The 17,075-nt window shown below is 46.3% G+C and overlaps 1 protein-coding gene across 1 annotated transcript in view; it reads left to right on the forward strand.

Moving 5' to 3' along the window:
• Window positions 1–12,181: 12,181 nt before the first annotated feature.
• The window catches only part of DNAH11 (dynein axonemal heavy chain 11), a 203,131-nt gene continuing 198,237 nt past the window's right edge, over window positions 12,182–17,075 (forward strand). The window contains exons 1-4 of the mRNA XM_087820874.1: window positions 12,182–12,328; window positions 13,172–13,315; window positions 15,179–15,375; window positions 16,184–16,373. Coding sequence (XP_087677000.1) covers window positions 12,182–12,328; window positions 13,172–13,315; window positions 15,179–15,375; window positions 16,184–16,373 — 678 coding nt within the window. The remainder of the gene's footprint in view (window positions 12,329–13,171; window positions 13,316–15,178; window positions 15,376–16,183; window positions 16,374–17,075) is intronic.

The raw sequence follows: 17,075 nt of genomic DNA on the forward strand, positions 1-17,075 counted from the left end.
ATACTGGCAGCTCTTTATAATTCCCGGTGTTAAGATCTGGTCACCATCCCTCTGAACAGACTGCCACAGATCGCCAATTCAAATTTCATGTTAATTTGTAGCCATTGCTCTAGACATTTACGGAAATTAAAATTTGATTTAGGGACTTTTTTTTACTTAAATATTTTTAAGCAATAAATGCTATGAAATTGTAGGAAGAGCTAAAAACGAAAACTAATTAAGACATAATGTAAGATCCCAGGAACACTAAGATAGCAAGGCATGCCACGGAGATGCCACGAAAGTCTATACGTAAAAGCTGTTGTCTTTTCCTCCTGGGAGGACCCTGCAAACCTCATGAAGAACCTTACTGACGTAATAACTAGGTTATGATAACAGCTTGGGTGAAATCAGGTTTCCAAGCCCCAGGCCAGATGCCAGGCAAGTGAGGGGTGGGGGCTGTGGGGCAGCAGGGGAAGGGCACTGATGGAAGACGCCCAAGCCTGTTGGGATCTGTAGTAATCGGAGGCTGTATGGTGGATGGGTAGGTCGCTCTGTACAGCAAAGCCCTACGGTAAAGACATGGTTATGTCACAACTTGGTGGGATAATATGTGTTCATAGATGACTCCGAATTAAACAGTGAAGTCTGTGCTACTCTGCCAGGAAGGAGTCAGTTTTTAAAAGGTGTGAAAACTAAAGATGTATATTTCAGTTACCTGAAAAATGTACATTTGGAAGCATCAGGATGATATTGTATAGAAGAGGGGGGGATAATGCAATTAGAAAGTTAACGTTTTAATATAGTAAAACCAGTTTGATTCTTGGAATTCTGGGAACCACATAATCATGAACAAGACTGAATCAGAGAACACCATAAAAGTAATGCAAATTTTTGTTTTATCGTAGATTGTTGACATAAAACCATTGGCTCAGGAAAGGCGAAGCTGTGCTAAGAGCAACTCTGATATAATATGGTATGGTTTATAATACTGTTTATAATGATAACTTTAAGAAATCGGGGGAAAAGTATAGCTTGTTTGCTATTTTTATTTCAAAGTTCAGATGCTTAAATGGGTGTAGACTTCAGATATATGCAAGAAACGCGAAATACTTTATTCAATACATCTGAATCATGTATCTACTGCTTAAGCAGTAATATCTGTTTGATATATACAACCAACTTGTAATTGCATAGCAGGATTTCTAAGGCATGTATTTCTGTTGTCTAAGATTTGCTAATTAGTACAGGCCTTAGGCTGTGTTCCTCTGTAGCAATTGGCAATGAAATAATTTATTTTTGGATACCTGAGTAATCTCAAGTGCTAAGGAAGTTAAAGAAGGAGGGAGGGAGGAAGATAAACCTTGTAAATGTCTAAGGTAATAGTGTGTCAAATGCTAGGATAATTTCTCCTGGAAGAAAAAAAATGTTCCAATTAGTAGGGTTACTAGATTTCAGAATGTTAATAAATGCTCCAAATTTTCATGTATAAAAAAAAAATCGTACATTGTACATTCCCCATTGAAGTCAACTGGGAAAATGAGGTGACAGTCACAAACAACATTTTCACAGTTCTATATTCAAAGTGTTCCATAGGAACAAAATATTTTATCAATCATTTCTTTCAAGGAAACAAATAGTTGTATTTCCCTCCAATTAACAATTTCTTTGCATAACTGTGGCACTGTTTAAGATTTTGTTCAATGGAAACATGGCAGGGTTCTTTGTTCCCTATATTTTATTAGAATTAAGTACACTTAAATAGATAATATCAATTTAAATATATATCCGTATAACATTTGGGTTGGATTAGGAAGTTCAGACTTCAAAATAAAACTATTTTGTTTTTAAAGCTGCTGAAAGGAAGCCATGGGAAATTACAGCCAGGCCTAAATGTGCACACATGGCCTGTGATAAATTCTGTATAAAGATTTGTATCAGAAGCCTCATAAAACTGTTTTTACCTCGCCCTCCTATTTCCGGAACATTAGTTTGCTACAGGACTTAATAATAACTAGTAGGTTGGTAGTTTGAGTTTCCACTCACTGAACAAATATTAAGTGTATACTTTGTAGCAAGTGTCAGAGATAGACAAGAACAAGACAAAAGTCCCTGTCCCTGCCCTCAGAGTTCACACATACTAGAGAGTGCTCCGGGCAAGGGGAGCCATGCGCAGGAAGGCCACCCTGCAGTGGCTGAGCAGGAGTGAGCGAGCCTGCAAATCAGCATCGAAGGGGAGGCTGGGGGAGGAATCAGCAAAAGGGATGAGCCTGAGGCTGGACCATGGCTGCAGCACAGCAGTCTAGGGGGCCCAAAAACAAGGTCAGCGGGAGAGGGGGGCGGGGGTACAGCGGCATCCTGCAGGCCATTGGAGTTCGGAGGCCTACTCAGTGCAGGCATCTCCCTGGCAAGAGCCAAGCCCTGGGGCAGAAGGACCAACTGGGAGGCGGAGGAGTGTGGTTTGGCCACTTCCTGGCCACACGACCTTGGGCCAGTTGACCTTCCTGCCCCCTCTCTTACTCATTTGCAGAAAGGGGGTACCTCATAGGTGTTGAGGCTCCAATGAGATGATCATGTCCCTGACAGCCATGTTCAGAAGTTATTGCTAATTCTGAGCACCCAAAAGGTGGAGGGCATGTAATATTTCCCAGCTGGCCCAGTGCAGCAATGCTTTGAAAACAGGCAAGAATACACTGGAAAGCTGATTCTCAAAATCCCCGAAAGAAACGAGTGAAATTCCAGTGGGGATTTCTTGTTTCAACTGTGTGTTTTTCTGAAACTACTGTCTGTCTTAGGAGCTAGTTTGGGGTGCTCTACCTCAAAACTATATGGTGGTTATCTTTCCCTAATGCTAAGCAAAATTCAAGTTTCAAGTCTTAGTCATTTTCCAGTTTTGAAACATTAATTCCAACTGCTACTTGCCACCTCAGAGTGATAGCAGACAACCCAACGGGCAAGCAAAGCAACCCCGTTAGTGAAAAGCTAGCAGTTGCTCACGTGTGGCTCAGTAACTTTGTGTGTGTGTGTGTGTGTGTGTGTGTGTGTAACTTTCTGTATTTAAAATCATACATGGATCTTCTGGGTTTTGTATCATGTTTGCACTATCTGATCACACTTTCTGAGTTCTTAAGAAAGCTAGTAAAAAAATCATAAGACTCAAGCTTGCAGGCGTAAGTACTCTCGTGTGTTCAGCTTCCTACCAAATTGCAGTCACAAGAAGAAAATGCCTGCTTTGGTGTACAAAGGTTTTCTTATTCTAGACAACTTCCTCTTAGACTTGGTTCAGAAAACAATAATAGGATGCTCTACATTTATGAGCTCTAAGCTACTTTCACTTAGCTTTTCAGATTCTTTGTGGAATAAAGTAGGATATAAACAAAGAAATCAGCCAGACTGTCCTGGCTTAAGCGCCCTGATGGTGTTCAGGGCCACCTCTGGCTGGATGCTGCTCTCCGCTTCCAGCCTTCTTACCTCTTTAACTGCCTCACCTTGGCTTCAGATCCTGTATTTAACCTGACTCGCCCCTCTCGTTCCCAAGCTTACCTCTGGAGATGCTGTGTTTCAATCGGTACATTTATTGAGCACCTACTGTGTGCCAGATTCAGGCACAGGGGATTCTGCGGCTCTTTTCAGCACTAACACTACCTCCTTGCATCCCTAGACTTGCAGAGCACTTGGAGATCCCCCGTCCCACTCCCGGGGCTGGCTGGCTCTTGCCGAGGCAGGAGGGCATTAGGCCTGCAGTTGCAGGCTGGGGCCAGGGCTCAGGTCATGTTCGGCCAAATTAAGATGAACAGGTTTCAAGTCAGAGGCAGGGAGCCAAGAAGTCAGACTCTGGGAGTGAACATCGCACGAAAGCAAATTAGAGGGAAGGGGAGGAAATTAAACTTGAGCAGTTGTCTCAAGCCCTCATTAGTCTTTGAATCATGCCTTTCTAGATGGTTGGCTTGGCTCAGATTGTGTTATTTATTATCCTGCTGTGAAATGTGGTTTAATAAATATTTTATTGATGGTAGTATTATTTTTGAGATGTAGAAGCCATAATAAAGTTGTATTTTCTGCTGGTAAAGTCATCCCTAGCTTGTATAATTTCATGTCGGAATTAAATACATCAGTAATTCATGGTGCTGTGCAAAGGCCTTCATGGTCTCCAAGTGTTTGGTCAACCTGGCGGGTTTGAAAACTGCTGTGAGGGAAATCAGTTAAAGGCAAACAATAAGCTCACTGGGAAAAGATTCCAGCTCGGTTCAGGAATATTGTAAATGGCCACAACGTTAACTGAAATATGCCCTTGAAGCTTTTTTTATGTTATATTTGAACTTAGTTGTGAGATTCATGTATGTATGTGTGGACTGTGTGTGGGGTGTGTGTGGGAAAGCGTCATGTATTTCTAACTACAGTTCATAAGTCAGAATTAAATTTCTAACTCACTCTGGTTTCATATGGTAGTTGCTTCTGCTCACTCTCTGGAATTATGTGGACAGAAAGATAAGCTTGATAGAAATTAATCTCTGTTCAGTGGCTAATTTTTCAATCATGGTTTTGCCCGAGTGGTGGTTTTGTTATTTTTTTTTTAATATATATATTTTTTACTGATTTCAGAGAAAGGAAGGGAGAGGGAGAGAGAGATAGAAACATCAATGATGAGAGAGTCATTGATCGGCTGCCTCCTGCACGCCCCACACTGGGGGTTGAGCCCCCAACCCGGGCATGTGCCCTGACCGGGAATCGAACTGCAATCTCTTGGGTCCTAGGTCGACGCTCAACTGCTGAGCCACGCCCGGCCGGGCAAGAGTGGTGGATTTAAAAATATGTCCATAAATCCTTTTATGCTCCTCCCTTTAATAGGCAGAGCCTGATTCCCCTCCCCTGGTGTGTGGAGTCGGTGACTTGTGTCTAATGGACAGAATGAAGTGGATGGATGCGACAGCAGGTGACGTCAGACATCCTTTAGTCCCCGAGGCTTCCTTCTCAGTGCTTCTCGTGGGTTATTCACTTCAGAGGACGGCAGCTGCCATGCAGTAAACAGCCCTGTGGAGAGGCCCTCGTGGTAAGAAACTGAGACCCTCAGGACAGCTGCCGCCTAAGCGAGCTTGAAGTGGCTCTTCCAGCCCAGGCAAGCACTCGGGCGACTACAACCCCAGACCTGAACTTCAACCTCACGAGAGGCTGAGCCAGAGCACCCAGCTAAGCCGCTGCCAGATTTTTGACCAACAGGGACTCTGTGAGCTAACAAAGGTTTGTTGTTTCTAGCCACTGTGTTTTGGGGATTATTTGTTACGTAGCAAGAGATGACTAATACACCCGGTGTCATCCGTTTTCAACCACTGTCATCTGTGCCATTAAGAGCATGAACGACGCAGCATTTCTTAAACCAAGGCTCCACTATTGTGTCCGGGAATTTCCTCCATGCCAGTGACATCCTATTCTGCAAGTCTGGCTGCAGATATCTGAGCAGTAATCACTACAACAGACATGCCCCTCGGCAGACCACAAATGTAAGACACACCCCAATTTCAGAGATGTTAAAATGTGAAAAAGTGTGCAGCATAGAATCAGCGAAATACACTTAAAGCTATTTTCCTTCTGCTTCCATCAACCCCCTTTCTTCACCAAGACCTTGATCTTGCCAACTGCAGTTTTGTTAATTGTTTCAGGACAAAACTACTGAGGTTCACAGGGGATTACTGTATTTGCATCCTCTGTTTACATGGGGAACGAAGGGCTTGGGTAGCTGTAGGAAAAGACCTGGAAGACTGCTTTATTAACCCTAACCCTTCCCAGCCCAGGCAGCCCTTCATGTGTCACAAAGAGGCATGCCCTCTGTAAGGGGCTGGGAAAGTGGGGAAGGGCTTCGTGGCAGGATTTGGACATTAAAGACGACATGTTAATCCTTGGAGATGGAATATTCCAGTTATGTGTGATACCCTATCTCCTGGAAAAGTCCACTACCAGCGTATTAAGAATATAAGTATATATTTAGATACAAAAGCAAGAATGCAAATAGTGCTTATTGGTTCGGAAGACACTTTCGCGATGTTACAATGAGTTAAGATGTAAATATAAAAGATGTGATATATAATGTAAATATAAAGGCAAAAGGGAGACACTTCTCAAATCTCTTTCTCCACTAAATCAGCTATCACATGTGAAAGGGCTTTGTAACTGAGCACTAGACAGATGTAAGGCTTAGTTACATGGATGGGTGATGCTTTCACTCTGGGAGGGATCCCTAATCCTCACTTAATTCCCCCGTGTCCAACTCTGAGCATTTCCTCTGGGCTTGCTCCTCATATCTGATTCCAAGGAAAGGTGTAGCTAACAGGAATAGAAATAATAATATTTAATAATAATATTTAGGAAAGATTCACAAATGATTGTGCTATTACCCCCTACAACTTAACGCCCTTTCATATTCTTTCCATGAATTTTTTTAATCTCTAAATCTTCTTCTCTGGAACTAGTGCTCCTAAAATAAAGCTGCTTTCTTGTTCTGATCACCTATAATTTAATTAGTGTCTTTTTATAGATTTATTTTCCCCTCTCCCTTCAGAGGCTCTCTTTCCCTGGTTAAAATTTCTTGGGTCACAGAAGTCCTTCCCTTCCTGGCATTATTTTTTTAGAAGGGCTTTTCTCCCCCCCCCCCACCTTTTTTTTAGTTTATTGGGGTGACATTGGTTAATAAAATTATATAGGTTTCAGGTGTACATTCTATAGCACATCATCTGTATATTGTGTTGTGCATTCACCACCCCAAGTCAAATCTCCTTCCATCAGAAGGGCTTTTCTCAATTCAACAAATATTTGAACAAAAATATTGCTAGAGGCCTATGCTAGATGCTGCAGGGGATTTTACAAAGTGGCACAGTCCCTTATAGCGCCTGCCTCAAAGGGCTTGGTTACCAGTAAGGAAAGAAAGCTGCGTAAATAACTGCAGTGCAAAGTAGGGTGCATTACACTTGTACAGGAAGCGATGACACCGAGCAGTGGGTGAGGGTTTCCTCTCCCCAGAGTCCTGTGGCCGCTGTTTGCCAGCTCACCTGCCTTTGTCAGTCATTTCCAGCACACCCCAGTATTTTCTCTCTAAATACAGGGTGGGCAAAAGTAGGTGTTCAGTTGTGAATACGTGGAACCGTTTTTCTTATATTATTTATTAATGTACGATTTTCCATAGGAACAGCTGTACATCTACTTTTGCCCCAGCCTGTATTACAAAATAATGCTTTCCTGCAAATCTGTTGGTTTTTCTATAGCATTTCCCCCTTTAATTCTTAAATTCATGCTCATTCTCGGCAAAGATGCTTTAAGTCCCCTTTAAAAAAAAAAACACACAAAAAACACACACAAACAGCCAACAGTGGAAAGAAAACCTAACTGCTGTTTGATGTCTGCTTTGAATGGTCCTGACCTTACGCGTTGACGTCCCTTCCTGTCCCTTCCTGTGACCTGCATCCACGTGTCTTCACTGGCATGTCCCCCTTCTCTGATGTCACCACACGTCCGATGACCTAAACAGCAGCTCCCTGTCATATTTGCCTTTCATACCCTTGTTTCTATACCTTGATATCTCTGAAAACCCAGATATTAAAATTCCTCAAATCGCATTTTTTTCTCAGCTTTACTGTTTTTCTCATTTCAAAATCTTAAACTGACCTCAGTCAAGGGCTTGTCCAAGAATAAAGTCCCTTTAATGTTTAACCACACTTTTTTTAAAAAAAGTAATAAAAGGTCCTCAGTAGCTGCCTGGCCGGGCGTGGCTCAGCGGTTGAGCGTCGACCTAGGATCCAGGCGATCGGGGTTCGATTCCCGGTCAGGGCACATGCCCAGGTTGCGGGCTACAGCCGATCAATGACTCTCTCATCATTGATGTTTCTATCTCTCTCTCTCCCTCTCCTTTCCTCTCTCTGAAATCAATAAAGATATATTAAAAAACAAACAAACCTTAAAAAGTAACAAAGTCTTGCAATTCATGGGAAATCACGATAGTTTAACGTGATATTCCACGACGTTATGCGTACTGGGGCCACCTGAGAAGAAGAACACTCCGCATGCCTTTAAATGGATGTTTTACCATTTTTCCTCCCCGACAGAATCCAGATTTTGCTCAGGCTCCTCCTAGTGGCCGGACCCTTAAGAGGAGGCTGGAGCTGCATCTCGGTAAGTGGACGTCTCGCCTCCCTTGACAAATGCAGGGTTGAGACGTGGCCATGAGATGTAATTCTAGCCAGTTAGAAGCAAGGGGAAGTCTTCTGGAAGGTTATGGAAAGCTTCCCCCACTCAAAAATGAAGATGCTGTCACCTACACGGAGTGCTAGAAAGCTTAATTGCCACTTGACAAGCACGAATAGAAGCTCCCTGAACTACTGGAGACCACAGAAAAGAAACACTCAGCCCGAGGCACTGAATTAAGCAACCCCACCTTCACTACAACCACACTTGTCGTGTAAGGGCCTCACCGTCCAGTGCGCCGCTGTGCGGTGTGTGAAATTGGGTCATTTACCCTCACAGAGGAATTGTGTGATCGGAGCAGATGGTTGAGGGGGTTTTAGGCAGAGCTGGCAGTAGAGGAAACATTTTAGGGAGGCTGGAAATAATCTGCTACTCGTACACGCAGGGCTGGCCCTGAAGGCGAAGCCGACTCATCCTCGGAGGAATTCAGCAGGAATCCCACTTTCCCAGGGGAGAGACTGAATATTTGCCTTACTTTAGGCGAGTCATTTAACCTCTCTCAGTGTCAGAATCCATTGATTCTATTGTTTTTACTGCCCCTTAACCCCCCTCACATGCTCATCTCCGTACCCAGCTTAGATACCATAGTAAAACATTTTTTCCAGCTTTATAATTGACATATAACATTGTGTAAATTTAAGGTGTACAATGTGATAAGATACACACATATATTATGAAATGATTAACATAAGATTAGTTAACATCTTCATGACCTTACATAATTACTTTTTTGTTGTTTTGTGTGATGACATTTAAGATCTACTCTCCAAGCAACTTTCAAGTACATAATACAATATTGTTAACCACAGTCACGGTGTCGTACATTAGATCTACAGAACTTATCTAACTTCTAACTGGAAGTTTGGACCTTTGACCCAACTTTGCCCTACTTCCCCCAACCTACCAAATCACCCAGTTCAGTAGGTGATTCTCTACTTTCTGTTACTACAGGTAAAGGTGCTGCTAAATAATTTGCTGCGGCATAGCAAGACTCTCCCTTCCTTTGGTTTCGAAGAAGATTTTCCTCACTCTCCAGTCTTTACCCACAGCCTCCTCAAAGTCTCCTACAAGTTTGTACAAGTTTCATCAAGATTCTACCAACACGTTTCTAAAAGCCTTTGCAGCTTCCTCCCACTCCCACATTTTAGGTATTTGTTATGGCAACACCGTGCTTTTAGGTACCAAAATCTGCACTCCAAATTATTCTAAAACCCAGCGGCTTAAGTCAGCAAACATTTATTATCAGCCAGTTCCTATGGGTCAGTAATTTTGGAGCATCTTAGTGGGGTGGTTCTGGCTCAGGGTCATTTGGGTGATTAGAGTTAGGATGTTGGCAGGGGCTGCAGTCATCTGAAGGTTTGACTGGGGCTATAGGCTTTGCTTCCAAGAAGATCCCTCGGCTGTGAGGGCCTCTCCATTGTGAGTGATCCAGGAGAGAAGAAGGAAGCCCTCTCAGGACTCTCATCGAACTTTTCTAGTGAGAATCCCGTGATGTCCACGGAGAAGGGCCTGCGAGTGGGTACAAATCCTCCCCGTATCTGTGGCCCCAGTGGTCTGTGGATTCTCAAGCAGACCACACCATGGATAGCCGTTTGTTTAAAGATTCAGCTCAACATTTCCTACCAGTGCCTAGTGATGTCTACTTTAGCTAATCAGGAGTTCACGTCCAGTGTCTCCAGAGGCTTCAGGGTCGTTCATTGCCCTGCAATCTCAGGTCTCTGATGGGTTCCAGTAAAGTGGAAGATTTTCAGACTTCTCAGCATTTTTTGTTGTCGTAAACAACAAAAGGGTGGGAGCGAAGCTCTTCTCAAATTTCTACATCATAAGGAGAATCTGGAAGCACACTTCCAATAGAAATTCATCGACTGACATGTACTCGAAGCCCTTTCAGCTACTGATGTTTTCATTCCGATTGAAGCTCAAATTTAAGGTGAAGAGCCGCCTCACGTTGGCTCCTGAAATTTTTGGCATACACTCACGCATGTTTAATAACTAGCTTCTCTGCTTTCTGCTCTTCCAGTGTCTTCCAAGACCTGCTTGCATTTTTCCTGTGCCAAAGCTGGGCGTAGCCATTTCTCAAAGTTTCCTTGTTCATTGGAGTGGGAAATCATATTTAGAGACCAACATCTAAGCACTTAGGGACGCTCGTTGCAAAGGGTTACTTCTTGTGTCACACACTTTTCAGTGAGCAAAGCTAAGTAATGGATATTTCATTGAAGACACCATGGATGATGAGTTGAGAGTGAAACTTTTATTTCAAAATCAGGTGTAAGGGGTATTTACTTACCCTCTTTATGTTATGTCTGTTTCTCCTTGCTACCAGGCCCAAACTCCTGGTTTCCAATGACGCCGGGGTAATTATTCATTTGTTTTTAGTAGATGCTGCCCAGGTGGGCCCCTTCAAGAACAAGGTACTCATTCTAACTGCTGCAAGTGTTGCCTGCTGTTGCCTCAGGCCACGAGGATTTTCCTCAAGTGAAGGTGACTCAGTGGCCAAGGGGGTGCTTTCTCCCCTGGCGCAAGAAGGGGCTCTAACGGTGCGGTTCTGTTGCGCCATTTGGGACATCTCCGAAGGGCCGCCAGGGATTAAGAGCTCCGGATGGAGTCAGCCAAGCCTCCTCTTGCAGCCGCCGGAGGATTCAGCGCCTCCCTCCGCCCGGCCCGGCGCCCTTAGCCCCTCGCAGGTGTGCCTGCCCTAAGGGCGCCGGGAGCGGATGCCCGCAAGGCGGCCAGCTGTCCCCTTCTTGCGGGGCGTCTCGCCTTCCATTTGTAAAAAACGCAACACCTGTGAGGCGCAGTAAAGGGAGGCGCAGAAAAAGGAGATGCGCTGTATTTTGAAATAAAGAATTAAATGGGACCAACTCAAAAAATAATACAGGGGACCAACTGAAAAAACACACACTTTAGTTCAAGGACCCCTCTCCACCCCCATCCCCTCAGTTCTGGCTACTTCAGCCATCGGAAATTTTAAAATCCCAATAAATGCCATCAATAGGCCACAGTGAAATTGCATTTCAGTATTATGAAGATTTATTAATCCTGAGCTTTTCTCTCTTCGCCGTTTACTCTTGGGTTGAACGATAATTCTACTTATTTCCCGAGCACTCTGGAGTCTACAAAGAGCGCCCCGCGTTCTCTTACGGGGCGTGCGGGGAGGGTCGGGGTCGGAGTGGGGATCGGGGCGCCGCCCCCCGGCTTTCCTCCGGCGGGGAGGGTGGCTCGCGGGGCTGTGAGCGCCTCGGCGCGGTCTGAGCCTCGGTTTCCCCTTCTTGCGACTCCGTTCCCTCGCCCGCGCAAGGAAGGGGCCAGGGGGAGCCCCGCCTTCCTGCGAATCACACCGAACGGTCCCGGCGGAGGGTTCGGCGCGGACTCGCCCGAGCGGGTCCCGCAGCAGCCGCCCAGGTAACCGGCGCGGGGCCCGGCTCGCGCTCGCGGGCGCCCGAGGGCACCCCCTCCCGGTCGGGCCGCGGCCCGAGGCTGAGGGCCGCCCCCCGTGCGCGCTCCGCCCCCGGGGCGGGGTGGGGGCTCCGTCCCCCGGGAAACGGGACGCGCAGCGCCGCCGGGCCCGCGGGGCTCAGCCTGCGCTCGGACGCCCGCCGCCCAGGAGCCGGGGCCGGGGAGCGGCCGCGGGCGGAGTCGGGAGCCTCTCGGGGCGCGCGTGCGGAGGGGTGTCCGCGCCCACCCGGGCCGGGCCGGGCAGGGGCGCGCGGAGCCCGCCGGCCCCGCCTCTTCTCGGACGTGCCCGATGGCAGCCCCGGTGGCAGCTCGGGAGACGCGAGGCGTCCGGGGGGACGCGACCCTTCGCCCAAGCCCGGGCGCCGGCCTGGAGGTGGCGGGCGAGCTGGAGCAGGAGCTGGAGCAGGAGCTGGAGCAGGAGCTGGAGCAGGAGGAGCTGGAGGCGGCGGCGGCCAGGCGAGCGCGGAGTTTCGCCCGGGACCCGCGCGTGCGCTTCCTCGGCGGCCGCCTGGAGCGGATGCTGGGGCTGCCGGCGGAGAAATGGGGCCGGCATTTGGAGAGCGAGGACCACCGGCAGGTCCTGGGGGCGTTTCTGGAGAGCCCCGGCCCCGCCTGCCTGGTGTTCAGCGTCGGCGCCGGGGGGCGGCTCGCGGCCTCCCGGGAGGTGAGGAGAGCGGGGGGTGGGGGGGGGGCAGAGCGGGGACGCGCGGGGACGGGCCGCCGCGCCTCCTCGGGCTCCCGCGGGCGCGCACTCGTGCGCTTTACAGAAACTTTTCCCGAAGCGCGCCCCGCGGCTTCCAGAGCCGCCCCCGAGCGCCCGCCGTGCGATGCGGCGGCGTCGCTGGTTCCCAGGCGCCCTCGGGCCCGTCGACCCGGGTCCAGCGGGACGGGCAGAGCCGCTGCCCGGGCGCCAGTGGGCTCTGTGCCGGGTCGCTCCGTGTCAGGCACCCGTGGGTCACTCTGGAGAAATGTATTTGGCAGAGCCCAGACAATTGACAGGCGCCCTGCCTGCCTGCCAACCTGCTTCCTCCCGGCCTTTGAAAATGAGTGCGGGGTGACTTGCGCAAAGGTGGTGCTGGGAGGGGGCGGGGGGCGCAGACCCTTCCCTTCCCTTTTTCCTCCCCCCCCCCCCTTTAAACCGTGGCCGGCCGGCCTTTCCCTGCACCCGCAGCGCCGCGGGCAGCGTCTCAGGCGTGAAGAGTTTGCAGCGAGACTGGCGAGCTTGGGCCCCGCGCGCCCGGGGAGGCAGGGTTCCCGGCGCCCTGGGTGTGGCCGTTACAATAGCTGGGAAATAGAGCCCCGGAGAAGGGAGGGCACAGCAGGAACTTGCCTTCGCGTTTTGTGAATTTTGAAAAAATTTGTTTCGCTTTTTTCCTAATTATAACTAATTTAAAAAGTTGTCAGTAGGCAAGGAGCTAGGACACCGTCTCCGGCTTTGGTTGGAGTCTGCTTGGTGAAGGCGGAAAGTACACCTGGACTTAAACTAACGGTCTTGTCCTTGTTTCAGATTCCCAGAGACGCAAAACATAAACTTGTTTATGTGGCCAAGAAGACGACGGAAGGCGCGGGAGTAAATGATTTCTTTCAAACGGTTTTATTTGGAGAGATCCCCCCCTCATCCCTGGGACACGTAACTGCTTTCCTAGACGAGGTACTAGTCTGTCTTTAATATACCTGAATCTTTCATTCACCTCAGTGGCACTTGGAATGATTCAGGATAACTCTGGTTATTTATTTTTATTTTATTTTATTTTTTAAAAAGAGAGAGACTAAGAAGCCAGTGAGCTGGTTAGCCAGACGGATGGGGGGTGATAGCGTCGAGGCTGCTCCTGAAATGAACCGATACTTGCAGGTGCTGACAATTCCCCAGGTGGTATTTGTAGGCTCATCTCTTCCCTCTTTCTAATTAACGGAAGGAAATAAAAAGCAGCCTGAATTGAACAGGCTCTTGTACTTATCTAGAGGTCTTAAACTTGACCTTCAGAGTAGAGGCAAACTGACGCTTTGGAAAGGGTTTAGAAAATCAGTGTTTGCTTCTTGTTAATTTCTAAGGGTCACTTATGACAGATCGTGGTTCAAAGTAATGGAAACAGAGTGTTAGAAATGGTTGCCTCAGAAGTTCTCTTTTTGTCCCTTACGTCAGAAAAATGCTCCCTACACCCATGTCACTGCCCCTTGGACGTGCTTCAGACCCGCGAGGGGATTTTGTGAAAGGGGCTGAGACCTGGTGCGCCTGCTTTGAGGAACCGGCTCCGTGCAACCTGAGCAGTGGTTTTCAAACCTGGCTGAACCTTAGAATCACCTGGGGAACTTGATAACGTGCCCACGCCCCGTCACACCTCAAGCAAATTCAATCAATGCCTGGCTCCCGCCAGTTGATTCTCATGAGCCCCAGACTTTGGGAACTGCTGGGTTAGGTGGCAGGAAATCGGCCCTCAGGCGGTGCGGCCCTGCCCACGCTGAAGGCCGGAGTCACTGGCAGCGTGTTTATCAGGAGTGGTCTGCCCTCCTTCCACATCATTTACTGCCTGCGTCTCTCTGGCTGTCTTTTTGAAAGGAGGTGTTTTCTCGCTGTCTTTGGGCTCTCACCCCCCTCACTTCAGTATCCACCCTCAGTTTCCCTCCCCTCCTGTGGAATTTACTTGGTTTTTAGCTGATTTCAAGAGACACTAAGAAGAGAGTTTTTTGTCTTCAGCATCTGGGACTGTTGGGTATGTAGCAGTTGTTCAAGACATTTTGATTGAACTGAACCTGATGAAAGGATTTCCCCGAACTTTCGGTCCTTCGAATCCAGACTGCCATCCTCTAGGTTTGGGAGGCCAAGGCTCTAGAAGGTACAAAACTCTTTGAGGTTTCTCTGATCTTTTCTCTGAATTTATGTCAATCTCAATGCATAGCGCTCTGGAAGAGAGGAAGCTGTTAATGGGTTCCTCTGTAGAAGGCATAAAACACCCAGAACCTCGGGAGTTGAAGTCGTTTGGAAGATTCTCGGTGAATTATGCTCGAGGCTATGAATATGAGGAAGAGGGGAAGAGAAAGTGTGGGCATCACACTTATGAGGTCACTTGAGTTTGTTTATGGACTGGGCTTAAATTCGGTATGAATGAGGCCCTAAGGTGTGGCTGTAGATGTTTAGGGTAAGTTTCCAAGGATTGTCTTTGCTTAGGATCCTTTACAGCTCACGGAATTGGCTGCTCAATAGAGACTGTAGGAGGCACTCCCAGTCCTCCCTCTCTAGCCAAGATCTCTCTCCCGGATTCCACACTTGGAGATCCACCTGCCGTCCTGCCGTTCCCACTGTTTGATAAATAGGCAATGAATGAACAAGAATTTGTCTCATTGATGAATTCTAAGTGGGTCACTGATTTGGTCGTCTTTGTAGATTTGATATCATAGGAGCATATTTGTGAAATTATGTGGCTTTGTTGCCAATTTTGTATGACAGGAAAATCTTCGAAGGAGCACATTGTGTGTAAATTAATTTAACTCCTTTAACAAATGTTTTTCTCTCTAGATTTTGGTGCCAATTCTTTCTAATAGGAACAACCATAAATCCTGGTCCTGTTTTATGTCACAAGACATGGAACATCACGTAGAAGTCATGAAACATAAAGTGCATATTTTTAGGGGTAAAATGTTGAGAAGAACTCTTCTACCAATTCCCACCATCGCAGGAAAATTTGACCTGGATCCGAAACCTCCAGGGACCAAGTATGTAATAACATGGCATATACAGGATATTGAAATAGAGAGCCAGCATACCCACTCAATATCACACCTCCAGCAAACTGTTAGCAAACTGGAGAATTACTACATATTTAAAAAATAATGTTATGTCGAAGCTCCATATGTATTATTTCCTTTTAAAGTATAGTTTTGAGAGTATTATGCTAAGCGAAATAAGCCAGAAAGAGAAAGACAAGTATCACATGATCTCATTCATATGTGGAATATAAGGAACATAATAAAATGAACAAAATAGATCCAGAGACATAGAAGCATGGAACAGACTGAAGAATCTCAGGGGGAAGGTGGGGGTGGGGGAGTGGGTGGGGAGAGATTAATCAAAGAACTTACATATATGCATAACTTATGGACACAGACATTGGTATGGGGAAGGCCTGGGGTGGGGTGGATGCAGGGTGGAGGGGATGGGGGGGGGGCACAAAAGGGGGCATCGGTAGTACTTTCAACAATAAAGATAAATTTTAAAAAAAAGACTAAAAAAAGTAAGCTGTAACAATTGTCATGATGTCAAGAATATTCTTTTAGTAAAGTGGTTTAGAGCTATAGTTCTTTGTTTAACAATGTTTTTTTTTTAATGTTAGAGATATGCCAAAGACAATAACAGTGTCACAAATCAAACTGAGGCCATAAAAATAATGGCTCTGATTTTGAAGTATTTATATTTAGAAAACTAGTTTATGGCGACATAAAATACCTGTTAAAATCCAGCTCCTATCTTTATTTGGATGAAATGGTTTGTTTTTGAATTATTTTATGCTTTCAATGTTTGCAGGCTGGAGCCAAACGAAAGGAGAGTGCTCCATGCCATCGAATCAGTGGTCATTAAATGGTCACATCAAATCCAAGAAATTATAGAAAAAGATTCAGTGCAGCCTCTGCCGAATGGTCTGCACTCGAATCCTCAAGCCGAGCTGGATTTCTGGACCATGAGGAGAGAGAATCTGTCGTGCATTTATGATCAAGTAAGTAGATAGTCCCAGAAATTGCCTGTTAGCAGAGTCATTTGTAGACTGTGGTCTCTCGAGCAGAGACTTCCAATAATTCTAAGAATTTAACGTACTGTCTTTGAATGACTTAATAATTCGCTCTCCTATTCCAAAGTGCTCATGGTAGGCACTTTCAGAATGAGCGGCGATTAAAATTAGTTTGCCTCTTTGAGAATATTTCGACAGCATAGGAGATAATTGGAAACACTTTGTGGCTTAGAAAAAAGAGCGATTTCCCAGGGAAACCTCAAAGACGATAAGATTTAATTAATCTAGTCAATTTAATTGATTTGGGAAGGAATTCGGTCTTGCTCAGTGGAGAGATGTAGCTCTGGGAGAGCTAACTTTGGTTCCTCTGCTGGGCGCTCACCTTACAGGTTACTCCATTTAATGCTCTGAAGCTAAGGCATTTATTCATATGTTTACATATCTCTTAGAAATTTTCTGAAACAGAGCAAGAAATTTTATATGGAAATTTTAATATTTTATCTATGTACCAACGTGTCAATCGACAGATTGTTTTTGAAAATTCAAATTAAGAAAGCTAAGGAAAAAAATATTATTTTAAAAATTACTTTTGACTCAAAACCAAATGTCTTTGAGGGTTAAATATGGTGCGTATTGTGCATGAGTGGAGTGCAGTTTAAATGTTTTATTATGGATTGCATTTATTTAGTA

The sequence above is a fragment of the Miniopterus natalensis genome, chromosome 10 (assembly GCF_054644295.1).
Source record: "Miniopterus natalensis isolate mMinNat1 chromosome 10, mMinNat1.hap1, whole genome shotgun sequence".
NCBI lineage: Eukaryota > Metazoa > Chordata > Mammalia > Chiroptera > Miniopteridae > Miniopterus > Miniopterus natalensis.